The sequence below is a fragment of the Lepidochelys olivacea genome (assembly GCF_965140295.1).
Source record: "Lepidochelys olivacea isolate rLepOli2 genome assembly, chromosome: 10".
Taxonomy (NCBI): Eukaryota; Metazoa; Chordata; order Testudines; family Cheloniidae; genus Lepidochelys; species Lepidochelys olivacea.
In genome coordinates, this window is record NC_140420.1 from 71,142,469 (window position 1) to 71,170,378 (window position 27,910).

Genomic DNA, 27,910 nt, shown 5'->3' on the forward strand with positions numbered 1-27,910 from the left:
CTGCCACTACAAACGCATCCCTTTTTTTCCTCCCACGAGCCTGTGTCCCAGAATCTTTCTCACTGTGGCAGCCCCCCGCCCATGATGTAATCAGTACATGATTTACTTTTCTTGAAGATCAGTGGTCCGGACATTGCCAAAACTGACCTTTACATTCAGTGCATCTGAAATGTACAGTCTTGCATTTGAAAGTTGTTTTTTCTAGAAAACGTGAGGAGCTGTACATTCAACACACCTCATTACTGCTGCTAGTTACACTGGGGAGGTTTTCGCTGCAACCTGCCAGGACCAGAATTTTTTAAAATTAAAGTTTAGAGTCTCATAGATTCATACACTTTAAGGCCAGATGGGACCATCGTGATCATTTAGTCTGACCTGCACATTGCAGGCCACAGAACCTCACCCACCGATTCCTGAAATAGACCCCTAACCTCTGGGTGGGTTACTGCAGTCCTCAGAGTTTGATTTAAAGACTTCAAGTTACAGAGAATCCACCATTTACTCTAGTTCAAACCAGCAAGTGACCCACGTCCAAAGCTGCCAAGAAAGGCAAAACAATCCCAAGGTCTCTGCCAATCTGACCTGGGGGAAAATTCTGTCCTGACCCCAAATATGGCAACCAGACCCTGAGCATGTAGGCGAGACCTGCCAGGCAGACACCTGGGAAAGAATTGTCATCGCCCTTCCCAACTACTGTCCTATCTCTGGACATTGGAGATATTTTCTAATCGCAGTTGTGGATGGGCCATATACCACTGTAGGCAATCTCACTGTGCCACCCCCTTCATAAACTTATCAAACTCAGTCTTAAAATAGGTTAGGGTTTTTTGGCCCCACTGCTTCCCTTGGAAGGCTGTTCCAGAACTTCACTCCTCTGATGGTTTGAAACTTTTGTATAGTTTCAAGCCTAAACTTGTTGATGGCCAGTTTATATTCATTTGTTCTTTTGCCAGCATTGGCCCTTAATTTAAATAACTCCTCTCCCTCTGTGGCGTTTTTCCCTCTGATGTATTTACAGAGAGCAATCGTATCACCCCTCATTCTTTGTTTTGTTAGGTTAAACAAGCCAAGCTCCTTAAGTCTCCTCTCTTAAGGTAGGGTCTTCATTGCTCTGATCATCCTAGTAGCCCTTCTCTGCATCTGTTCCAGTTTAAATTAATCTTTCTTAAACATTGGAGACCAGAATTGCACACAGTGTTCCAGATGGGGTCTCACCAATGCCCTGTATTATGGTAATAACACTTTCCTATCTGGAAATACGTTGGCTGATGCATCCTAGAATTGCAATTAGCCTTTTTCATGGCGGGATCACAGTGGTGGCTCATAGTCATCCTGTGATTGACCAACACAGCCACATCTTTCTCCTCCTCTGTCACTTCCAACTGATACATCTCCATCTTACAGCAAAAATTCTTCTTGTTAGTCCTGAAATTCACTTTGTACTGTTAAATTTCATCCAATTTCTATTACTCCAGTTTTCAAGGTCATCAAAATCTTCTTGTATGATGATCTGGTCCTCCTCCATATTGGCAATATCTCCCAACTTAGCGTCATGCACAAATTTTATTAGCACACTCACACTTTTTGTACCACGGTCATTAATGAAAATGTTAAATAAGATTGGTCCCAAGATTGACCCTTGAGAAACTCCACTAGTAACCTCCCGTCAGCCTGACAGCATGACCCATTGTTGTCTCCTCATTAACCAGTTTCTTACCCACATTTCAATTCTCTTATTAATTCTCATCATCTTCAATTTAACTAATAATTTGACTAATCTACTGATCTAACCATGTGGAACTGTATCAAATGCTTTACTGAAATGCGAGTAGATTAGATCTACTGCATTTCCTTTGTCTAGAAAATAGGTTATCTTCTCAAAGAAAGAGATTAGGTTGGTCTGGGATGATCTACCTTTTGTAAAGCCAGTGTTGTATTTTATCCCAATTACTGTTGACCTCTATGTCCGTAACTACTCACGCTTTCATAATTTGTTCTAAGACCTTCCATACAACTGAGGTCAAACTAAGAAGCCTGTAGTTTCCCAGATCCCTTTCTTTTCATTTCTTAAATATAGGTACTATATTTTCAATTCTCCAGTCATAAGGTACAACCCCTGAGTTGACAGATTCATTAAAAATCCTTGCAATTTGATATACCAGTTCCTTTAGTATTCTTGGATGGAGATTATCTGGGCCCCCCAATTTGGTCCCATTAAGCTGTCTGAGTTTGGCTTCCATTTAATTTCTACTTCCATATCCTTGTTCCACTGGTACCTTGCCACTGCCCTCAAGCTCCTCATTATCCTTATTAAAAACGGAGGCAAATTATTTGCTTAGGTGTTGGGCCATACCTTTATGATCTTTAATCTGCAACCCATCCTCAGTGCTTAGCGGTCTCACTTCTTTCCTTGTTTTCTTTAAAAAAAAGAATCTTTTACTATTGCTTTTAATTTCCTTTGCAAAGTCCAACTCTGCTTAGCTTTTGGCAGTTCTCACTTTTCTCCCTACACTTTCCGACTTTCAAGAAGTAACTCTCCTTTGTGTCCATCACTTCTTCCATTCCTTGTAGGTTTTCTCTTCTTAATAACCTGTTTGAGATGCTTGTTCATCCAGTTAGGTCTGCTATCCTTCCCTACAATTTTTTCCCCCTTACTCAAAGTAATCCCAAGCCTCTTCCACATTAAGATCCTTAAATTCTTCAATCCAATCCACTTCCCTTAGTTATTTCCTTTACTTTTTAAAGTGTGCCCTTTTGAAATCAAGGATAGTTACAGACCTATTTCTGTTTATCCTTCAGTTTAGTCTAAACTGAATTAATTCATGATCACTTGAATCAAGGTTGTCCTCTACAACCAGGAGTCCTATGAAGTCCATGTTACTTACCAATACTAAATCTAAAATAGCATCACATCTTGTAGGTTCAGTGACTATCTGGTGAAGAAATCTGTTGACTATCACGTCCAGGAATATCTGGGCCCTACCATTTACACACTTGTCTTCCAGTCTATATCTGGGAAATGAAAATCTCTCATAATCACACAATTCCCAGTAGTGTTTATTTTATTAAAAATATTAGAGGTCTCTCTCCATATCCAAATCAGATCCTGGGTGTCTATAGCAGGCCCAAGCACTATCCCAGTGGAACCTCTGTTACCTTTCTTCCCCAAAGAGATTTTGACCCAAACAGATTCAGTTTTATGCATTCCATCACTTCTAATTTCTTTAAAGTCTTCCCCATTATTAATACCTCCTTTACCTTTATTTCTGTCTTTTCTGAACAGCACATACCCTCCAACACCTGGATTGAAGTCGTGGTTACTGTTTCACCAGGTTTCCATTCACCTTATAATATCTAGTTTCACTTCTTGCACTGGTAGTTCTAGTTCCTCCATTTTGTTACCCAGGTTCCTTGCACTGATTCACAGACATCTTAGTTGTTTCTGCTTGGTTTTGCCCAAATTCCTCGCTGGATTAGGTACCGTCATTTTACTGCCAGTATACCTGACTGTTACTCCCAGTGATTTAGCCCTATCTTTCCTCTTGTTGTTGTACATTTTCTTACCCTCTTCTATTCCTTTCTTCATTGCTCTTTTACTTGGTTTTCCTCCCACTCAATATTAGAATCAGATGCAGAGATTACATGAGCTCCAAACCATTTCCCCCATGTTCCTAGTTTAAAGCTCTTTTAATCAGTTGTGCCAACCTCCGTCCCAGAAGCATATTTCCCTCTCTACTCAGGTGGAGTCCATCCCATGAGAACAGTCCTCTGTCTGTGAATACCTCCCACTGGTTGAACATCCCAAAGCCCTCCTTATAGCACCATTGTCTGAACCATCTGTTCATCATCATAATCTTGTCTTGCCTTTGCCCTCCTCCTCTACAGACAGGTAGAATCCCCCTGAGGGTCACCTGAGCCTCCATTTCTTTAAGTGTCTTCTCCAGCCTGTCAGTTTTCCTTGTTGTGTCCCAGTGAGAATCTAGCAATATCATTTGTTCCAACATGAAGGACAATCAGTGGATTCTTTCCAGCTCCCATTAGGATCCTCTTCCATCTCAGGTCCACATCCTGTCTCTTATCTCACGGCAGACAACACACCCTTCTGTTCTCCGGATCAGCTGTGGTGACAGGTCTGTCTGTTCTTCTTAGTAGGGGAGTCCCCAATCTCGTACACCTGCCTCTTCTGAGTGTTGCAATTCTCCAGCCTTCCCCCTTCTGTTCTTTCTGGCTGCAAGTCTTCTGTTCTCACTTGTAGTCTCCTGCGAGTCATCCTCTATCCTCTTAGGTCTCTGAAGTCTGGCTGTCTTCATTGTCTCTTTCCCTCTTCTTGCAGGACTAGCTGCTCTTCTTTTCTTCCTTGCCTTCCCATCTTTGGTTACTGACTGCCTCTCCCTTTCATTTTTCAACTCAGCGAACCTGTTCCTCTGCTCTGTTTCTCCTTCGCTAGCCAGTCTTTTCCTCCTCCTTGTTCTCATAGTCATGTGCTTCCGTTGGCCATTTTCCTCATCCAGAAGTCTACCCTCACAGTTCTCTGGTCCAGCATTTGCAAGTCATGAGGTTTCTCTTCAGCCTCTTCTCTCCTTCCCTCCATCATCTGCCCAAATCCCCTTTGAAAATCCACCACAGTTTCTAGCTGCCTCTCCAAACCTTGGATCTTCTCCTCCATCAGATGCATCAGACGGCACTTCATACAAATGAAGCACCTTTCAGGTACCCTCTCCAGAATAAAGTATATCCCACAGCTTCCACATCCAGTCATCTTAATTGTCTCTTCCATTCTTTGGGTCACTACTACAGCTGCCTGTGTAGCTGTCATAGCCTTCCCTCCTACGCTCCTCTGAAGAAAGAAAAAAGGAGTGGGGAAAGAACCCAAAACATACCCCTGTTTGCTGGCTCCTGTGCTGCCGGCCAATTGGTTGGCTGCCTTTATAGGCTTGCTGATTAGGGAAGCCTCGCCCCCACAATCAAGGTTCAGCTGTGATCACAGGCTCTGCTTCTCTCCCCATGCACTGCCCCCTGCCAGACTTTGCAAACTGAAAACAAACCCTCAAGCAAGCAAACACACTGTCAAGAACTCTCTCCCTGCCCCTCAGGAGCAGAGGCTTGCCTCCCTTCTCCTCCAACAGGGATCTCCATGCAAAGGCTGCTGTTTTCAACTCTGTTTGCTGGCTCCTATGCTGCAGTCCCTGGAAAATTTCCAGCCCCCTCAAATTAAAAAAGTGTAGTAACTTGCCCAGGAGTCAAGAACTACTGATCTAATCCATCACAGCCCAATTAACCGAACCAAACTTCAGTTCATTGGGAGCTGCACGTATGACCCTGGGTCTGTATTTGCTTCCCTTCCAAGCCTCTGCCATGCTTTTATGGGAACGCTGCAGCATCATTCCAGGCACCCTTGGCCGGCAAAGCTGTGTAAAATCCTGTTAGTATCAGGGTCAGTTTCTTTTGCTGGCGAGTACATTGAAAGCTGATGTTGTTCTCATGCTATATAAACTGATTGTCACTGAGAGCTTTAGACATTGTCACCTGGGGCCCTAGCGAGCTGTTTTGTTTGGAAGGAGCTTTACTGGATACCGTGAACTGGTCAGGTTGCTGAGGGGAATGACTAAGAGGGCCTACTTTACAGGATGGCGCAAATGTCGTGCGGCCCCTTTCCCCCGCACCAGCCACACCTCTGTCCTGAGCCCAATTGCTTCCAGTCCTCACTCCATCACAGCTCTGCAACTTGCTCCTAAATGGTATTACAGCTACTGGGGCCATGGGGTTTCCAGTTCTGCCCTATCAATCCACTGGAATCCCAACCTGCAGTCCTCCCTCCCCCATTTCAGCCCAAGCCCCCTCACAGCTGTTCCAGTGCACCCCAATCCCGACCTTCAACACAGTCTGAGATTATTTTGAGCCAGGACTGCCAAATGGGCCAAAAATGGGAAGCTTTGTTCTCTTGCCACACCTCCCCCAAATCCTGCTCAGCCCTGCCGTGTGGATCTAAACAGAGAAATCTCTTAAAGTAGCTATGCTCTTCCTAGGAGGGTTTTCCCTCTGCTCCCTGTGCAGTCAGTGAGCTGGCATTAGCTAGTGGCTGGCTTACTCCGAGAGGTACGCCCTCAAACGTCCCTGGGCTGGTTGGGATGATGTGGGAGTGTGGCTGAGAAGTGTTTGGATGGGAGGGGCTGACGTCCCTTTACTGTGCTGTTAATTGTGTTGCTTCTCTCTTTGTCCTTTTCACAGAGAGTACGGATAACTTTGTTTCAAGTAAGTGCTTTCTTGCCTTTTGCTTCATTTCCTTTTTTCACCTCCTGAATCCAAGTACCTTGCAGATGACGTTTGGGGGCGATCTAATGCTTTAGCGCTAGGCAGGAGGGATTGTTAGAGAGGGAGATGAGGAAATAAGTGTCTGGCTTCCCCTCTGTGAGAGCCTGAGTGTATTAAGGAAGGTTTTTATGTGCTGTACAGTCTGTAGATCCTGGGCAGGTCTATTCCTGCCTAGTGGGGTCCTGAAGAAGGATCCAGACCAATGGAGAGGGAAGCATGTGATGTGCCGGTAGCACGGGTAACTTTGCAGTATGACACAGAGGCGTGAATGTGTCTTCAAGCAACTCCTGTACTGGCTGTAGTTTGGGGTGCCACAGGGCAGTGGTATAGATGCCTAGTCCACTGAAACTGAAAGGAAAAGCAGTCTTCAGAGCTAGTCTTGTGAGGGCTGATGTGGTTCAGGGCTTGGGGAAGTAATATGGAACCTCTCCCCTTGAGGTTACTGATCTAAATTAGGTGCAGATAGGTGGTGCCCCAAAGAAGTTGCCATTGAATCACCTGTATGTAATGAGCAGCTGGGTCTCAGTCCCCTTCCTAGCAGAACAGTTGTCTGCATCACAACAAGTGCTGGTTTGACCCCCATATTGCAGCAGTCTGAGCACAAGCCAAAGGACTGATTGGGTCCTGGATATTGGAATCCCTCCCCCCTTCATTGTAGTGTGGACTCTTCCAAGTAGGAGCTGAGGCCCATTGAACAGGTGTGTAGGGTAAGTGCTGTACCTGTTCTGTGGCTGGGGGATTTCTGCTCCCTGGATTTTTAATTGCCAGCATTCAAATGCATTTAATTTAAAAAATCACTCAAGTCATTGTTTGTTGGTTTTAATTTGGCAGGATTCAGTCTTGTAGCAATCTGCATTCCAGGGATGCTTGAACCACTAGCTTTCCCCTGGTGCTGGGAGGCATGTGGGTGGATGAAGAACCCTCACCCACAGAACATATGGGATCAGACTGCTTCTCATTAACTGGTGGGAGTGATACTGTGTCCGATCAGTAACTTGACTTTGCTTCCTCACTGCCGAGTCACATAGGAACCTAGAGAGCTTAAGTAAAAAAACACCTATTAGCTCATTTGGTCTATGCCAGTTCAGGAGAAATTACAACCCCAATAAGACTTGAATTCAAAGTCTTTGAAATAGAAGGCAAGAGACCTCATTCTCTGGGCTAGCCAGTGCTATGTAGTGTGACATCACAAGGTTGGGATGTTCTGGGGCCTGTGGAATTCCTTGGGGGCACAAATTGAATATTTCCTCTTTCTTCTTCTGGTTCCAGTTGGTGACTATGAAGTGAGCCCCACCCCACCTATCACTGTGACCCACAAACCAGAGGAGGATACATTTGGGGTGAGTCCTGTCTCCTTTTTGTACAGGGGAAGCATTTTCTATTGATTTCTGCTGTTGCTGATGGATAGGGTGGTATACTGTTTGCACCACCATTGCTTCTATACTGAGATATTTGTTTGTAAGTAAAATCCTACCCTGTCCAATTAATGATGGCCAGACTTTAGATGGTTCAGTGGTTTGCGATGGATAAGCAGGGATACTGATATGAACTACGTTAGCCTCTTGAGTTTGCAAAACTGGGTTGTGAATCTCTTGAAGACAGAGTCTCCCCCAAAGTATTTCCTGCAGGGTCAGAAATTCTGAGAGAACAGTGAAAAAAATGACAAATCAATCAATTAATTGAGTTGTTTCATGCTATAATGGAATCTTTAGGAGCATGGATTCAGTTCTGGTTTATTTTCATCAATACCGATTCATCCACCCCTTCTTTAACCCCCCCCCCCCCCCCGCTGCATTTGGTGATGTCGCACTAGGACTTGATCACATTGGCTGAAATAAGTTTTGCCAATTCATTTTACATGGTTTGCAAGACCCTCAAAATTTCACTTTTCACAAAATCCAGACAGAGATGGGGAAAATGTTGAGAGCAACAGTGTTGGGAAAATAATTAGGGGTTTCATAGAATTGCTCTAATTTTATGCAAGGTTTTGAGAATCTTGAAATCCAGAAAATATTGACAGAATAAACAAACCCTTATCGATTTTTCTGAATGTTTTATCCTGCGGTAATTCTCAGGGGAACTGAGGAAAGCGCTTCATACAATGGGACCTTACTCGTGAACAGCACCCAGTGTAGAAAAAGAAATGCAGAATATATACAGGGGAATGAAAATCATACTTGTTAAAATGTGACCTTTGAAAAATAAAACCATGCGTCTATCAAAGACTGGGAAAAGCATCAAGCGATGAAAGGAGTAAAATGTCTTTCTGTTAATGCTGTATTTTCTTCTGTGATTGAACACATCACAGTAAGAGGAACACAGGTCCAAATGCAATAAGAGGCCCTGGAAGGCAGTAAGAATAATTGGCCAAATGCAAACGGAAGAAATCCTGAAAGGAAGCTGTTTATTTACAGCAACACAATTAAAGAGTCTTGGGTAAAGATCTGCAGAATAAATATTAATAAATATAAAAAGGAGCTTTGGGCTGTAAGCCTTTGTGTACAGGGATGATCTCCCTTCTGCATCCGTACAGGGCTTGGCACAATGGGACCCCAGTCCCAACTGGGGCACTTTGGGTACGATCATAATATAAATATTTACCACTACTACTCATAAAGGAGCAGCTGGAACCTCAGGAAAAGAGTTCGACCGCCTTCTGTCTCTTGTGTTTTCTCTTCCCTTATTCTTGCTTCTGAGGGTTGCTTGCATGGAGGCAGAATTGATGTTGTGAAAGAATTCTTCTGCTCCTACTGCATATTCCCCATCGCAAGTTAGTATCCACTTATGGTTGTGAGACCACACATTGGGTAAGATGTGTCAAATGGAGATTATGAAGGGCAAAAAACCCAGGGCATTAAGGAATACTAAGGAGCGAAGATTCCATGCAGATGTACTTGATGATTAGAGAGTGAGGGTTCAGAGGCATGGGAAATGTGATATCGGAGCAGAATTGTATCTATATAGAAATTATTCTTATTTTTCCTGTCGCAGTAAGAGGCTCTTGTAGTTTCAAAACTGCACTAAAGCCATTTGCATTCAGATGGATTCGTCTCCACAGCAGCATGTAAGTGTACAGGAGTGACTGAGCCAGGAGACTTTTACTTTTCAAGTCTGAACTGGTTTGGATATCATATGTTCCTTCATCCTAACTTTCAGATTTGTCCCTTGCAGGTATCCATAGCAGTTGGGCTTGCAGCTTTCGCGTGTGTCCTCTTGGTGGTGCTCTTTATTATGATCAACAAGTACGGTCGAAGATCCAAGTTTGGGATGAAAGGTACGTGTAGCTGCTCTTCTCCAGCAAGAGGCACCTTCAAGGAATGCCAGGCTCTAATGCCACATTATGAAAGGTGGTGTGTTTTATTTCCACAAAAGGTACTGTCTATACCAGCCAGTGGCACTCCCAGAGCCCTTTGAAGGGAAACAGTACGACTACCTCTTCTGTTCATTGCCTGGACCTAGAGAGCAATAGAGTCTTTCTCTTTTGTTGTTCTGGGCTGCAGCTGTTCCTGCTATTGGGAATAAGCATGTGTGTTTGTGTGTGTGTGTGTGTGTTGGTGGGGGGCTTTGGGTCCTGCTGTCTTTGGCAGTAACAGCGGTTGTTGAGCGCTGAAGAATGAATGCCCTTGTGCCGTGTTGTTGTAGCTGTGTTGGTCCCAGGATATTAGTGAGGCAAGGTGGCTGAGCTCATATCTTTTGTTGGACCACCTTCTGTTGGTGAGAGAGATGAACTTTCGAGTTTACACAGAGCTCTGCTTCAGGTCTGGGGAATGTACTCAGAGCTCGAAAGCATGTCTCTCTCTAAAAGATATTACCTCACCCCTTTGCCCTTCTTATAGGTCTCACGGGAAATGCCGTTTGGCTGCCCTGCGTTAAGCAGGGTTGGGTAGGTTGGGGCGGGAGGTAAAAATACATTAAATTGCCTCCTTGGTGTATTGGCCAGTTCCTGATAGAACGGAATGCGGGTGGATTCTGAGTCGGTTTGTGAAGGAAGAAAATATGCTGTTATGAGTCTGTGGGGTGCTTGCGAAGAGCAAGTGATGTTTCAGCAGGTTGCAAGGGGTTTTCCTGCTGCCTCCCCACTGGAATGTTTCACTCGTTTCCTTTTCTGCTTCATGGCCATCCTCGTGGGAACTGTTTCAGGCAGGCTAGGTAGTGCTTAGCCAATGAGAAGACAGTGATGTTTGCCATATGGAGCCATTCTTTCAGTTCTCCCCAGCAACGTCGTTGCTTCTCTTCAGGATCATGGGGCTCGTGCCAAGAGAAACTGAATCATTGAGCACCGTCTGTTTTTCATGATTCGCCTTGTGTTTATCTGCAGCCTTGAAGCGTTGGTGGTGCGTAGCAGAGCCTACTGGGACAGGTTTATAACATAACAAAGTAGTTGCCAGCCTCCATCCTTGTTAATACAGGCATTGTACAGCCAAACACGTGGTCTTTGGTTAACACAACCCTTTTCAAAGGCTGCTGAGTGGCAGCTGATTTCCCAGCCATGCTGGGGCCTGCAGTTGAGGAGCAGGCTGAAATGTTTGGGGGCACGGCTTGTGCTTGCCCAGAGTTCTGTTTGCTTTGCGAAGACATTTCCAGAGTAGGTCCAAATGAGACTGTGGCTGGTGTTTCCCCTGTGTGGCCTCTGGAGATGGAAGACAGGACCTTAATTAAACAGCAGAACTACTGTAGCAACTTAGCAAATTTAGCTCATATGTCCATTGATGGGAGCAATCTGCTAGGGTGTACAGATTGTTGGTGGGGGAGCATGGGAATGGAAGTCATGATTTCTGCGGGTCATGATTCCCAACTCTTCCACTGCCTCATTTTGTGACCTCACACAACTAACTGGCTTAACTATGCTTTCTGCTTGAGTTTCCCCATCTGTAAAGCGGAGATGAAGTTTTCCAACTTCATACGGGGAGGGGGGTATATCTACGGGAGGAATGGTTTGTACAGTGCTGTGGTATCTGCTGCTGATAGTGCAAAATGTTATAGGTAAAAGAAAAGAATAAATATTCCCACACATGAAAAACAGAGAGAAGAATGTGAATATCATGTGGGTAACTCACCTCTGTAGATGGATAGACAGATGTGTGCTTGCACACGTACTGAGGGGTTATGGTAACCATGAGTATGAATCTTGAATGACGTTTGAGTTCCTCAATATACAGTGGTAATATTCCCTTTTGGCATGTGCAGGATTTAGATAGCACAAGCTTTTATCAAGAAAAACATGGTTTTCCTTTCATTAAGTTGCTGTGCTAAGTTGGAGTCCCTGTTATTCTGATAATAAATTGTAGATATAAATATTCCCCTGCAGACTTAATTTTTAGGGGTTTTGCTGGTAAGGCTGTTAGACAGACAGAATCTGCAGTGTTTACATGGGTTTAAAATTCAGAGAGATGTCTCATGTGGGACTTGATCCTGGTGCACTGATTCTGTAGCCAATCACAGCCTTCATAGGCATCTTGGAAATGCAGGTTGTTGTTGGGTGCTGTGGACACCAAGTCCACGTGGAGTTAGTGTGAAAGTGACTGGCTCTGCTATTAGATGAGCAGCTGGATCTTGAGCCTCGAAGGCTCCTTGTACATCGGTAGCATTCTGCCGCCACGTTTAGACAAACGTGCACGTGCTCCTGCTGAGCAAAAGTACCTGTTGCTGACACAAGGGCTCACGTAGCTCTCTTGATATCTTCTACAGCACCTTTATCAGTGCCACTAGGGTAAATTTGTCTAATTTGCTCCCCTTACAAACTCCACCTTGGTTCCTCCTTCTCCTCCCTCAACCAACACTCTGGGGACCCCTTCCATGGCTTCTCCCTCTACGCCTTCTCCTTGGTGACTGTATCCATTTGTACAGTTTAAACTCTCATCTCTTGGCTGATGACTCACTAATCTATGGGCCCTGTTTCCCTCTGCCCACTCCTGTGCTGCAGACGATCTCCTGATATATGGCCTTAGATGGCCCATCGCCAGCATAGAGCTTCTTGGTTTTTCCATTTCCTCCTTTCTCTGTTGTCGTTGGCACAACACCATCCTGCCCATCGCTTAGGCTCACAGTCCCTTTGACTCCTCCTTTCCCTTCTTCCCACACAACAAGGCTGTTGCAGAATATTGCTTCTTCCTCCTCAATGTTTTGCAAATGTGACCCTTCCATTCTGTTCCAGGGGCTAATACCCTGGCTGCATCTTGCCTTGATGGCTGCAACCAGCAGATGACTGCGTCACTCCCTGCCAGTCTGCCTGAAACGCAGTGGCAAAAATGCTCTTCCTTCCCCATTGATCAGATCCTACCATCCTCTGTCTACCTTTGCACCCCTCCATTAGCGTCCCTTCAGCCACTGCATAAAAGTTCAAACTTCTCACTTAACACCTTCAAGGCCTTGAATAATGTAGGCGTGATCTACACTACAGACTTATGGTGGTATAACTACCCTGAGCAACGCAGAAAATCCACACCCCTGCGCAACACAGTTACGCCGACCGAACTCTGGTGTAGACAGTGCTACGTAAATGGGAGAGCTTCTTCTGTCGACATAGCTACTGCTTATCAGGGAGGTGGAGTACCTGTGCCGATGGGAGAAGCTCTCCCATCGGCATAGGTACTGTGGTTACTAAGCATTACAGACTCATTGGTGCTGCTGCACCACTGCAGTGCCATATGTGTAGATAAGCCCTTAGGCCCAGCCTCCAAGTTGGATTTTATCATCTTTCATGTCCCCCGGCCCTTCATTCCACCAATGATGCCCCATTTATTTCAGTCTCCCATCTTTACCTTCTTCTGTGGTGCTTCCCACTTGTGGAATGAGCTCCCTAATAACAGAAAAACAGCAATACTGGGTCAGACCAATGGTCCATCTAGCCTGGTGTCTTGTCTTCCGACAGTGGCCAATGCCAGGTGCTTCACAGGAAATGAACAGACCAGGTAGTCATCAAGTGATCCATCCCCTGTCACCCATTCCCAGCCCCTGGCAAACAGAGACTAGGGACACCATCCCTGCCCATCCTGGCTAATAGCCTTTGATGGACCAATCCTCCATGAATTTATCTAGTTCATTTTTGAACCCTGTTATAGTCTTGGCTTTCACAACATCCTCTGGCAAGGAGTTCCACAGGTTGACTGTGCGTTGTGTGAAGAAGTACTTCCTTTTGTTTGTTTTAAACCTGCTGCCTATTAATTTCATTTGGTGACCCCTAGTTCTGGTTCTAATCTAGCTTGCCAAGCTACTCTTCTTTCTTCATTCATATCTCCTGAAGTCTCACCCCTGGACACTCACCTCTGGCAAAGATCTTTACTGTCACAGTGTCATGGGAGAGAAGGAGAGTGTGATCAAAAATCAATACAACCGAAAATCCTCTGGAAGCTTGCACTCTCCTCTGAGTCTCCCATTGTGATCTAGTTGCAGCTTTCTGGGACAGGAACTAGGTCCTACAGAGCATCAAGCATATGGTTGGTGATTAAAAAATAGAATAATAATAATCAAAAGGCCTGATCTGGGGATGGAGCATCATTCCCTGATTCAGGAGCAGTTTGTAGCCAGCTGATGCATTGCCACTTGCTGTTGAAATCCCAGCTTGGCAGGATTGTAGGAGCAGGTTTTTCCTGTTGTTTTTGTCATGGCCGCAGAATGCTGTGTACTCAAGTAACCCAGAATGCCTTGTGGGGAGGCTTGTAAGCTTGTCTCCTCCTCCCCCTTTACTTTCTCTTTCCAGCAGGCTGAGAAGGGAGGTTAATGCCTAAGTGAATAAGGTGGGAGGTGAGGCACAGCTAGGGCCAGGGAGTGAACCTTAGCAGGGTGTGCAGGCAGATGGCTGCTTGCGTTCTGTGGAGGTGAGGCCAGAGAATGAGGGATCCCTATATCCCAATCCTGGGCTTTGTACACATGGGCAGAAAGCACAGCAAAGGAGCAGAGCAATCTGAGAGGACCTGGTTAGGGATTTCCCAGCTAATAGATATGGATTTGGGCCCTGTTTGGGAGCATAGGCCAGCGCCTTTGCTTCTCTTCTCTCTGTCTGTCCCAGAGACAGCCCGGAAAATAAGTGCCTCACATTGCTCTCTAGCGACCCTCTCAGGTAGTTTGTAGAAGTGGCAGTGACAGGCTGAAGAGCGAGCAGCATCCAGTCTGCCTCGCTGAAGAGTCACCACAACAAAGAATGACAGGTTTCAGAGTCGCAGCCGTGTTAGTCTGTATCCGCAAAAAGAAAAGGAGTACTTGTGGCACCTTAGAGACTAACCAATTTATTTGAGCATAAGCTTTCGTGAGCTACAGCTCACTTCATCAGATGCATGTAGTGGAAAATACAGTGGGGAGATTTTATATACACAGAGAACGTGAAACAATGGATGTTACCATACACACTGTAACAAGAGTGATCAGGTAAGGTGAGCTATTTTTGCCAGCAGGAGAGCTGGGTGGTGGGAACATTTTGTAGTGATAATCAAGGTGGGCCATTTCCAGCAGTTGACAAGAATGTGTGAGGAACAGTGTGTGGGAGGGAATGTTTATTTATCCCCATGTTTATTTCCCAGGTTATGACCCAGCTACTGATCTGTCCAATAACAATGGTGCACAATACTTGCTCTGCCAGTTGCATGATAGCAGGGCTGGCGTCAGGGTGGCTTCACAGGCCCCTTGTGAGGTGGGTTATAATGCAGCATGTTCCCTGTTTATCTTCGTTCTGGAGAGCTTGTTGCGGATGGCTGTGTGCCATCCTCATTGAGTTTCCTCGCTTGCTCCAGAGGAGGCGCCTCGTTAATATTGGATCATGGTGGCAATCCTGCCTTTCAGGCCTCCTTGCAGATTTGCCTCCGTGCAACAGAGTGGAGAAAAATATGGCTTGACAGGCTATCAGCGACTGCCGGGGCCATGGAATGTGAAAACCTAGGGTTAGGGGAGATAAAATGAACATGGAAAACAAAGTTCCCTTTGTGTACCTTAGGCTTAGCTGCAGAATAGAGAGACATTGGAGAAAGAACGGCCAGACAAAACACATACGTAAACAGAAAGTATTTAAGACACAGATGTAGTCTGCAATAATTGCTGGTGTCTAATCTGAGTTTTTGTACACAGACATGTGAATGAATTTTTAACCAAGGAAGGACAGTGATCAAGTGGTTAGAACACGAACCTGGGAATCAGAGCCCCTGGTTTCTATTCCCAGGTGTGGGAGGGAGAGTGGTTAGAGCAGGCAGACTGGGGGTCAGATTTCCTGGGTTCTCTTCCTGTTCCCAGCTCTTCCAATGACGCACTTAGTGACCTTGCACTAGTCTTTGCTTCCCTGTACCTCAGTTTCCCTGCCTGTAGACTAAGGATAGAATGCTTTAGACTTCACCTTAATAGCACTCTTCTTCCTGTAAGTCTATAAACCCAAATCCTCCCAGTAAAGTGTAGTCAGAATACATTTTAGGAAATGAAGTTTAATTTAATAAAGCTACAGGAAAGTCCTGGGGCTTACGAGATACTCGGACACATTGATGGGCATGGTCACATGAGTACTTAGGCAGGTAGACAACAAGACATGCACATTCCAGTGCTAACATTTGGCTTGCTGGTTCTCCTTTGTGTACATCAGGGATTGGCAACCTTTGGCACGCGGCCAGCACATCCCTCGGCCTGCGCCGCTTCCCGCAGCCCCCATTGGCCTTGGAACGGCGAACCGCAGCCAGTGGGAGCTGCAATCGGCTGAACCTGCGGACACTGCAGGTAAACAAACCATCCTGGCCCTCCAGGGGCTTTCCCTGGCGGGCCCTGTGCCAAAGGTTGCCAATCCCTGGTGTACATGTTTTCTGTTTCAATCGTAAGCTCTTTGAGACAGGGATGTTGTGCTCATACTTATTTGTATTATGTACTCTTGGTGCTCCAGAAATAATAAACAATAATTCATGCTTGTAAGAGAGCTACAATATTTTTGGATGAAAGAGAATAGAGCAGAGCAGAAACAAATGTACTTATTTATTGTGTGTGTTACCATAGCACCTAACAGCCCTAGTCATGGACCAGGGCCCCATTGTTTTAGATGCTATACAAACACAGAACAAAATGACTTGTCTTGCGTAGTTGAACTTGTTTTCTGGGCTCAGCTACAAACTAGTTTTTGTTCCCCAAATCAGGTTCATCATGCAGGACAAGGGTGAGGAGCGACTGACAGCCCAAACGTAGCATCATCTGAAATCCCATTGCCTTTTTTCATTTTCTGAATCAACCGAAACAGCAAAGGGGGGAGGGGAGGGGGAAAGGAAAGAGAGAGGCAAAACAATAGTAAATAGAGGCTCTTTACCCTTTCGGTAACGTGTCAAGAATCACATCACTCAGTTCATTTGGTATTCACTCCAATAGCCCTGCTCGGAGCGCTGGTGCTGCTGATGTGTATGTCAAAAGTACTTGCCGAGCTGTTCCATTGCAATTTAGCATTAGTTAATAGCTACTTAAAGTAAAGTGGTTGCCTATTTGATTATGATTGGGGGTTATTAACATTTTTCCATAAACAGATGGTAACTGTCCTCTGCGTCCATTGCAAAGCAATGCCAGGGTTCTGATTTCAAGGAGACCAGTTCCTGCAAAGACAGCTTGGATGCATGCTTTGTTTTTTTGTTTCCCTCCTTAACAGTGTAATTATTTCAGTAGCTTAAAGGGAAAAAATGCTTAAGTGAAATGACCTGCCTCTCCAATGAGACTTAATCCTAACCTCCATTGACTTGCCCATGTCTGAGTACAATTACCTGGTGGTTTATTTTTTCCCTTGAAGCTGTACAGGAAGTAAAATAAATTTGCAATTAAGAGAAACCATAAAGTCAGTACTGATTGCCCCAAAGCAATCGGTGTCCAGCACCCTTCTATTTTATCCTACCGGACTTGTTCATGTCGCAGGGGTGATGCCCTCCCACTATCAAGGCCGTACAGGGTGGCTATGGGAAAGGAGCAGCCATCCAAAGGAAACAGCAGCTGGCCACAGAAAGTGTTGTGAATAAATCCATGGTGAACCATCAAGTAGATCAAAAGTTAGTAAAAGGTAACAGGCTTATGCTGCTTTGTTTGGGCCCAGTCCTGTAATGTGCTGAGCGCTTGACGCGAGGTGTGAGCTCCTTCGATTCCTGCTGATGCTGGTGGGAGCTAGAGGCACTCAGCACCCTGCAAGGTCAGGACCTTTCCTTGGTGGTAACTTTTTATTTGTTTTACAAGCCCCTAGGTTTGCTTTCTGCGCTCAACATCACTTAGTTTGCCTGCCTTGAAACCTGGGAAATGGATTGAAAGGGCATGTGGTTTCACTGGGTCTTCCTTCTATAAGTACTTCTGTATCTTCTGCTAAAGTGACATTTTATTTTGTTTTCTGATTCCAACCTTGTGAAACCCTGTGCTCCCAATCTGTAAGTACCTGCCCTTCCATTAAAAATACAATCCATAACCACAGCAGCAATGGTCAAATAAAACTCTTCCAAGCATGTCTTGGTGAATGTTAAGAGAAAACACTGCACTGCTTACAAGGCATGTCTCTAGAGCAGGGATCGGCAACCTTTGGCCAGTGGCCTGCCAGGGTAAGCCCCCTGGCAGGCCTGGCCGGTTTGTTTACCTGGCTCATCCACGGGTTCAGCCGATCTCAGCTCCCACTGGCCATGATTCACTGTTTCAAGCCAATGGGGCTTCGGGAAGCGGTGGCCAGCACATCCCTCGGTCCGTGCTGCTTCCCGCAGACCCTATTGGCCTGGAACGGTGAACTGCGGCCAGTGGGAGCTGCAACCGGCTGAACCTGCGGACGTGCCAGGTAAACAAACCAGCCCAGGCTGCCAGGGGGCTTACCCTGGTGGGCTGCGTACCAAAGGTTGCCAATCCCTGCTCTAGAGGGATCCATTTATCTTCTTTTCACAGGACGGAAGCTCACCAGTATCACCCAAGGCTGTGGTGTGCCAGCATTCCTGTTTCCTTTACTAAGGTTCTGATACCAGGTCCTGCACTTAAAGTGCAGACCTAATATATGGAAGGTACTGTTCTTCTAGTCCAGCCACTAGACGTTTAGGCTGCATTTACTTCTATTGTCTTGCTACACCAGGTAGTAGCAGACTTTTTGCCTATCCTAACTAAGAGCAACCAGATTCCTTGTCACCAGGCTATAAACAAAAGTGTCAGAGTAAATTCTGCCCAAGCTTGGCATCTCTGTGCCAGATAGAAGTGTCTTCCCTGAAAGACTTTGGAAGGGAACAGAGATGCATGCTACTTACTCCTCTGAACTGCTTGGAGAAATGCTTAGTAGAAGATTTGCAACTGCTTAGATCTAAAAGTAAAATACTTCTACCTGAAGCTTTAAGAGACTGCTTAAAAGAAGTGCTTGCAAAATGCACTTACCAAACATCTACCAAGCATCAACTTCAATTTCTTAGCCAAAAAATGAATGTTACTTGATAGCAATGGTAAGAACCTCTTAAGGAATTCAAATAAATAGTTTAATTTGACTTGAGATACCTCTGCTTCCTTTAAATTTCTTTAACCTTTCATCATACATCAGACCTTCCAGTTCTCCTTACACCTTTGTTGCTTTTCTGTGCATTCATTCTTTCTAATTATCTGTTGGGTACTCTGATTCCTGCCATCTCCAGAATGCACCAGTCACATTAATGGAACAATGATGGAAAGAGCCCAACAACAGACTTTGGCTGTTCCATGAATGGTTCACAAATCACACTAGTGGCACCCAGAATTGTTTGCAGCTAAATTGAGATGCAAACACCAAATTGGTCTGGTGGAAGTAAACAGCTGGATTGTAAAAAGCAAACTCCCAAATCCAAAATCTTGCATGTTTCTGCTTTGCCTGGCAGAACAGTAATAAGCAGGAACAGATTGGAGCGTCAGGGTTTCCAGGACATTGGATTAATGAGGAATGGTAGGAGGCTGGTGATCTGGCTGGACATGCTAGTGCACTAGGCTTGTAACTTCATGTACTTTGGGGTCACAACCTTGGATACAGTTCCTGGGGGAGAGGATTAGGATTAATTACACAGTATCTCTCATGCTGGAGGGGCTGAGTGGACTTCCTTCATCCACTGCAGATTTGGAAATGGATGAGTCATACTGGATTGTGGTCCTGCTTTCCTCTCTGCAGGCATCTCAGTTCCACAGCAGTGACATCTCACACTGCTGAGCTTCTCTCATCCGAGCAGCCTTCCCCTTGGGCCAGGAGGAGAAGGGAAACATTTGTCCTCAAGGTATCTCCTCTGAAAGCAGCGTGGTTCCTGCTGGGTCACTCATCCCCTTTTCAGTTCCAACCTGTGTTTGCCACTTGAAATGTTGTGTTTTCTTTCCATTTTAAAATGAATTGAAAACTGGTGGATTGACAGACCTGGAGACCTAAGACCTCTGTTTATCCATAGGACATGTACCATATGCACCAGTTTCCTTCATCTGACTCGGAGGGAACTGCTTCTGGGCCATGGGGACTGAATTCTTCTCTCAACCATATGGAGTTGTCGGTACCTCCTCTGAGGCTGACAAGAACTGGGCAAATCAGTGTCTGTGATGATGGTGGTATCGGTGCTGGGGCACTGCAGAGTAACACAGGGAGAAACAGGGAGGCTCAGTCCTTGCTTTTCTTTCCTGTGTCACCTTTAATCAGTACTTTAACTGTGATCTGTCTATACTACCTCTCCCTGTCTTTCTTTTGAAAAAGGCTACAGGGCACTAAATGTGCTCCATGGAGTTTGTAGTTCATCTTCTCCTTCTTTGGCTTGCTGTAGCATCCTCAAGATTTTCCTCCTGTTCAGCCAAGGCTCCTGCAATTGAATAGCTCATGCCTAAACTGTGCAGCCAGAGAGTGCAGCTCTTGACCTAATGACACCTAAATGGAGATGTGATGAACACCACACAAGTACAGTGTAAACACCCGGGAGAGGGAGAGAGAGTTCTTAAGGAAGATTTACAGCAGTAATGGGACGATATTGTTCAGTTGTGAATTTAGGCTTAATGTGATCAGAGGAATAACTTCTATACCCTGGAATCTCTAAGGCTGTGGAATAGTCTCCAAGGGAAATGGTAGAAGCTCTGTTATTTGGGCCATTTAAAACTCTACCGGAGAGAACACTGGTGAATATATTGTAGGGATCAGGGTGCATGGGATAATCTACTGGGCCTCCTCCATCTCTAATTTCTACTTTTCTGTGATGGAGTAACACCTCTGCCTGTGTTTTGGGAAGCATGGAGCATCTAGCAAGGGTACTGATGTTTAGCAGCTTTATTTATGTATTTAATTTATGTATTTATTTCTGAAAGTGGAAGCCATGTAGGACCCTCATTAACGTTCAGGCATTTCATTTCAATACACAACTGTGCTATTAAAAATAAATGTCCACCATAAAAAATGCCTGGCCTGGTACTTGACATCAGCTGCATTAGCAGCACCCAGCATGCTGTAGGAACAAACCAGGTTGTGATTCTAATGACTGGTGTCCAGGGTGTTTCACGGTCCAGGTTCTAGGGTGGGGAACTGTCTCCAGTTGACATTCCAAGTTCTTGGGAAGGAATGGGGGGAAGGGGGTTCTTTCTCTGGTGGATGGTTGGGATCTGGATTGAATACCCTGCCTTGGCTTCAGAAGAGAGACCTGGAGCTCTAGGCTGGTATTGCTGATAGTCATTTCTAACTACTGTATACTGAAAATCAGTTTATTTTCCTTTCAGGCTAGCTGAATGGGGTGTGGGCACTTGTGTTAGTTGGGTTATATGCAGGCTTGAAAGGATTCAATTTTTCTCAGTAAATGTTGTTAAATGTCGATTTTTGCCATACGCACATAAATCAACAAAAAGTATTTCCATAGATGATAATTGAAATTTACAGATAAGCAGAGTAAGAAGAATGATGCTGCTTGAGAACTTATTACCATTTGATTTAAGGGTATTTACTGTGTATATACTGTGTTGTTGACAGTTTGTGTTTTAATGGTTATAAAGCTTTAACTTTTTGTGTCTCAATGCCTACTGTCACTAAATAATTTACATCTGATCCCGCATAATTTCCCACAACCGTGAAAAATCTAAATTGATAAAAATAAAGCCTAACACTCATAATTTTGGACAGTTGTGTTAATTTGAATTGATTTAAAAAATTGCTTAAAATATACATTGATATTGGAAGCGGAATAAATGTGAAAACCTTTGGCTCAGTAGAGCATTCATAATTGCTAAATGACTAGTACTACAGAAATGGAAATCCAAAAAGCAACCAACAATTGAAGATTGCAGCCATCATAAACGTGGCCATCCATGGAAAGAATAGTATACTGTAACAGAAATACCCCAGAAAAATTCTGAGGTATGGGGTGCTTTCCTGGAAGTATCTCGGTGATTTTATTAAATGGATGAGCCTTCCCCATTCACCACCTCCTCTTCTCTTTTGCCTCTCCAGTTTGCTTTGATTCTTTATTGTATTCTATTATTTTTTTTCAATTTCTCTGTACCTAAAATAAGGATAAGGCAGAATAAGATTTAAAGTTAATTTGATTTTGTAAACAAATTATTTATAAACTGTAATACAGAGAATTGATTTATATTTTAACCATTCAGATGATATAGTCAACTGTTTCAGGTGTAGTTAAGGTTAGGTAACAAATGGTTAACACATTGTGAGACGTTTATGGATAGCTTGTTTTGTGTGTGTGTGTTTGTGTGTCTGCGTGTGTGTGAAAATGTAATGAAAAGTGAAGAGGAAAAAATAAACTGATATTATCTGTAAAAATTATATTAAAAAAATACAAATCCAATTCTGCCAAGCCTAATTATATGCTGGTATAATTCAAGGAGTTGAAAGCACCATGTTAACCTCTTGCGTGCCATAGGAATATAGGGTACCAAGTTTAGCCATGAAAACTCGTGCAGGCCCAGAACCATAGGTCACCCTGTTTTCAAAGGAAGGAATTCCCTCTTCCCACACTGGCTATATAGTTCTAGTGGATTCCCTCTCTTTGTTCCAGTAATTCATAGCTTCAGTCTCTCATAGCACAAGGACAGCATGAAGTCACTGCCTCCTTCTCCTCTGTCCCTTATCTTTCATTGCTTCTCTGGTCATAGAGGTTTCCTCCCTGAGGCTCCAAGGCTAGACCTCTCAGAGGCCCCTTCTTGAAATGTTTAGTACACATCAGGGCTGTTCTTATGTGACCCAGCGTTACACTCCCTAGTGACTGGAGAGTGCTCTGTGCCCCCCTGGACCCTCTTTCAGCTTGCTCTATCTTGTCAGTCTGCACAGTTGTGCCAGAAACAGGCTTCCCCAGGAGGTATCTGGTACATTTTGTTTCCAGCTGGTCCCGAGATATCTTTAAAAAAAAAAGAACAGCCTGTGCTTCCTTTGCTCCCCTCTAAAATGGAAGGTTAGACCGGGTGGGAGGAACGGATAGACAGAGGAAGGTTGTGAGTTGGAGTGGGGCCATATACTTTTTCCTTAATCTAAATTTGGAGTTTCAGCCTCTTGAATGCAGAGAGAGTATGGCATAGGCTGAGATCCCTGTGCCTGGACAATCCTGGAGTGGGATGGGGAGGCGTGAGCTGATGGGAGACCCCTCAGCACAAGAGGGATCTGTCTTGACACAGTGCAGTGTCTGCCGCTCACGTAAAAGCCTGCGGCCGTGAGACAGCTGCTGGAATCGGGGTAAAGAAGCTGTCCCTTTTGTTGCTGACAGGACGATTTCATTTTGATATGGTAAAAGCTCTCGTGACCTCTGCAATTTTCCAGATGGATAACGAAAAACTAGAAGGAGGGGGCATCTCGGCGGCTTTCTGTGTATCTGCCTATGGAGCTGCACCCATTGGCTCAGATCTGCTGACAGGACTTAGTAGTCGTTACATTAAATGGTGCCGGCAAGGAGAGAGGCAGGTAAAACCACTGCCATCCTTGGGCTGAGATGCGCTCCCCGTGATACAGGGCATGTGCATGCGGAGACATGAAACGCTGTCTCCAAACAGCCCCACGTCTGCCACACAGGGTTAGGGACCCAGGAGTTCTGCTGCAGTTTGGAGAAGGGTTGTGCGGTTGCAGCAGCATGGGCACCGCGGCACTGCCCTGCTTTGCAGGGGTGGGGGCTGCTCTGAAAGCTGTTTATTAACGGGGTAGCTTGACTGAGATGTGTGTGACTGGCAGAATCATCCCTGGTTTTTTCCACATAGCGCAGGGGGGCTGTTGTATCCTCTGGGGTGGGTGTTTCTCAAAGCTTGTAGGATCTTCCCTACTTTTTCTTCTACTCTCCCACCTCAGACATTATTGCCTCAAGGGGAACCTCCCAACGCCATGGAGAAATGGACCCAACTCCCTCCGGAGCCTGTTAACACCATTTCTCTAATCTGCCAGTTGGGGGCAGCAGAGAGTTATAGGAGGGGTGAATGGTGTCTGCAGGCAGGATGAGCAGAGAACCAGTTGATGGAGGGGGGCACTTGAATTCTGTTCTTATCCTTCTGGATCCTGCAGATCAGTGGATGGGGAACAGATACTGGGGTTAAATCTGTATGTTTGCCTCGCTACCTTACTGATAGGCCCCTACCAAATTCATGGTACGTTTTGCTCATTTTCATGGTCCTAAGATTTTGAAAAATGTAAATTTCATGATTTTAGAGATTTAAATCTGAAATTTCACGTTGTAACAAAAGGGGTTTGTGATGGGAGAGGGGGTTCACAAGGTTATCATAGGAGGGTTGCGATATTGCCACCCTTACTTCTGCGCTGCTGCTTGCAGCTGTGCTGCCTGCAGGGGTAGCTGGCTGGACAGCGCTGTCTGCTGGCTGGGAGCCCAGCTCTGAAGGCAGCATCACCGCCGGCAGCAGTACAGAAGTAGGGATGGCCTGGTATGGTTTTGCCACCCTTACTTCTGCACTGCTGCCTTCAGAGCTGGGCCCTCAGCCAGCAGCCGCCACTCTTTGACCGCCCAGCTCTGAAGGCAGCGCAGAAGTAAGGGTGGCAATACCGTAACCCCCCCTACAATAACCTTGCAACCTCTCCCTGCAATCCCCTTTTCAATCAGGACCCCCAGTTTGAGAAACGCTGGCCTCCCCATGAAATCTGTATAGCATAGGGTAAAAGTACACAGGAAACCAGATTTCATGGGGGAGACCAGATTTCACAGTCTGTGACGCATTTTCCATGGCCATGAATTTGGTAAGGCCTTACTTATTGTCTCGTGAGAGATCTTCTTGTATTCCTCACACACATCAGTGAGTGCATGAGAAATAAGAGCTGCTCACCTTCCCCTTATCACTCACAGTATCAGAGAAGCCAGTGAGAAATGACCCACTAGGACTTCCTGGTCCCCTCTCCCTGTACTTGCAGGGTTGCTCCACAGGAGGCTTGCTACCTCCTGCGGATACAGCCATCAGGACTTATTCCACGCATATGACTTATATTCCATGTTGACTTTGTGACGTTAGCCCGCATACCGGCAGAGTGGCTCATGGTAAAGGCACAACAGCACACTTGCTCAGGAAGCCCTCGGGAACTTGGGCCTGCGCTCTCAGGAGTGGGAGGATGTGATGGGTTGGATCACAGTGAACCCCTTTGGGACTGCCACTTGAGGTGCCGGGACTACCTCTAAGCCCGCTTTCCCTGGCAGCTTGGGACTTCAGGGCCCTGCCTGGTTTGAGCCAGACATGCTAGCCTGCTAGAAACCCAGACCCAGGTCTGAACAACATCCCCCCAAAACTGCAGGCTTAACTGAAAACAGATTAAGAAGTGTTCCTGTCTCCAACACTCAGGTACCCAACTCCCACTGGGGTCCAAACCCAAAATAAATCCATTTTACCCTGTTTAAAGCTTATACAGGGTAAACTCATACATTGTTCACCCTCTATAACACTGATAGAAAGATATGCAAGGCTGTTTGCCCCCCCCCTCGGTATTAATACATACTCTGGGTTAATTAATAAGTAAAAAGTCATTTTATTAAATACAAAAAGTAGGATTTAAGTGGTTCCAAGTAATAACAGAGAGAACAAAGTGAATTACCAAGCGAAATAAAATAAAACACGCAGGTGTAAGCCTAATACAGTAAGAAAACTGAATACAGATTAAAATCTCACCCTCAGAGATGTTTCAATAAGCTTCTATCACAGACTGGATGCCTTCCCAGTATGGGCACAATCCTTTCCCCTGGCACAGCCCTTGTTCCAGCTCAGCTGGTAGCTAGGGGATTTCTCATGATTGCAGCCCCCTTTGTTCTGTTCCACTCCCTTATATAGCTTTTGCACAAGGCGGGAATCCTTTGTCCCTCTCTGTGTTCCCACCCCTCCTTCTAAATGAAAAAGCACCAGATTAAAGATGGATTCCAGTTCAGGTGACATGATCACATGGCACTGTAAGACCCCAAGCCCTCATTCCTCCCAGCCTGACTCACAGGAAGGCTTGCAAGCAAACAGAGCCATCCAGAGTCAATTGTCCTGGTTGATGGGCGCCATCAAGATTCCAGACGACCATTAATGGCCCACGCTTTGCATAACTACAATAGGACCTCAGAGTTATATTTCATATTTCTAGTTTCAGAAACAAGAGTGATATATTTATACAAATAGGATGACCACACTCAGTAGATTATAAGCTTTGTAATGATACCTTACAAGAGACCTTTTGCATGAAGCATATTCCAGTTACATTATATTCACGCTCATTAGCATATTTTCATAAAATCATATAGAGTGCAACGTCACAGAGGAGATCTATCTCGTTCTGTTATGTTGCTAGGAGGGGCCATGCAGTGTGGTGGGGATGAGGCAGAGCACCTTCTGTCATTCTGCATTCTCTCTCTTTAAAACAGCCTCCCTCTCCCGCCGCCCTTGCCACACAACGTGCTTGGACTTCATCAGCAAGCCCCCAGCATGGCCCAGCAGCCGCTTGACTTTTGAATAATGGAGTCAGGGAGATGTTGGGGTTTTGTGTCCTAAATGGCCATGTAAGACTTGGCCTTCTAGAGCAGACCAATAGCCCATCTAGTCCTGTCTCCAGCCCTGCCAGACCAATAGCCCCTCTTGTCCAATACCTTATTTTAATCTATACCGGATCAGACCAATGGTTCATTTCGTCTCATGTCCTGTCTCCAGCTGTGTCAGGTCAGTCCCGTTGCTGCATCTGTCCCTTGTATTATCTCCTGACCTACCAGATCATATCAGCCACCTGTCCTACTCCTCTAGGCTGCCTCTTGCCCACAGCAGATGGCAGTGGTAGCCCCTCTGACAGTGGCTGGAGCTGGAGTCCGTCCCAGAGGGCATAAAGGCCTCAGCATACAGTCCGTCTACTATACTGTTTGAGGGGGCAACTCAAAGCTATGGAGACAGAAGGGATGGGGGACGGGGAGAAACTCCTCCCTCACCATTGCCACAGCAGTGGTCTCTCTTTTTTTCTCTCTCTCCTCTGGTTTCCTCCACTGTCCCTCATCCTTCCCTTTCACTTCTTCCCTCCCCCACCCCAGTAGTAATAATCTCCTGCCTTTGGCCCGTGCCTGTACCGTGTTGTACATCTGAACACGCTGTAGCAACACGGCTGCTGGGACACCTGTGGTATTTAACGATCAGGCCTGCGCGCCTCTCGTTAGGGGGCCCCCTTGTCAGCTCTCTGCCACCTGGTCTGTCTCGCGGTATAGCACTGTTTATTTAACAGAGAGATTAAGCATGACATGATGACTCCCAGCGGAGGAGCCAGGGAAACTGTTGCCATCTATAAATTGGAATCTTTTTATTTATTTATTTGTTAATTGTCATCAAGGACTTGTGAGCTGTTTTTTGGAAATGGTGGTGACAGTTAACCCTTTTTTGCCCACGTGGCATGAAGAGAAGCCGGTCTGGGTGTGGCTGTGGGAGGGAGGGAAGGGAGAAGCAGGAGAGAGGACGCACTGACCGTGGTGCTCAGTTCTGTGACACTGTTCTTTTTCTAATAGGGCGGAAGGTTTTCTGGGAGCAGTCTCCTCCTGTTTAATTTCCCCAGGTCCTTCCCTTCCATCAAAGAGCCCTGCCTTGTGCCAGCATGCCTGGGCTGAGGAAAATCAGGCTTCCCTATTGGGTCCCAGCCTCTCATCAGGCTATCTTAGTGCAATAATCGGAAGATGCAGGATAAGAAAGGAGCTTGCATAAGTTCTCTTGAGCTACCGCAGTGACGTGGTGCGTCAGTCCCTGAGCCCAAACAGCTGCCTTCAGCTCAGGTTTGTCTTAAGCTGGTGGGGACGTGGTGCTGAAAATGGAACCCACTCTTTGATATTGGGCTGCTAGTGTCTATGCCTAATTTCAAGTGGGTGATTATATTCTATAGTCTACCTCCGCAAAGTCCACCTGCATTGTCACTTAGATGAGCTATTCTTCACTCCCTGCCTTAAATGGATGTGCAGTGTTTTGGGGGCACTGTTAAATGGCTGTTGTGCGCCGCCCTAGAAGTGGGTACATTTCTATGCTGAGCAAAGTGATAGCTGTATGAATACCATCTGGAATGTGCTTTGGGACCAAAAGATGAATATCCCATGAGGAGGTACTTATGCTAGAGTGTTTTCTATACAATTAACTCAAGGATTTCTGTTGCCCTCACAGGTGCTCCAGTAACATATACATTGATTTCTTTTTAAAATATATAATTAATTTGGGTATAATAGCAAGTGTGGAATTGTTTATTAAGCTATGT

General features: G+C 45.5%; 1 protein-coding gene across 8 annotated transcripts in view; it reads left to right on the top strand.

Annotated features, from left to right (window-relative positions):
* NTRK3 (neurotrophic receptor tyrosine kinase 3) overlaps positions 1–27,910 on the top strand; it is a 328,552-nt gene that overhangs the window by 115,820 nt on the left and 184,822 nt on the right. For all 8 annotated transcript variants that reach the window (XM_084640450.1, XM_084640449.1, XM_084640451.1 and 5 more), the window contains 3 exons: positions 6,229–6,252; positions 7,582–7,652; positions 9,484–9,586. In XM_084640450.1, the coding sequence (XP_084496576.1) occupies positions 6,229–6,252; positions 7,582–7,652; positions 9,484–9,586 (198 nt within the window). The remainder of the gene's footprint in view (positions 1–6,228; positions 6,253–7,581; positions 7,653–9,483; positions 9,587–27,910) is intronic.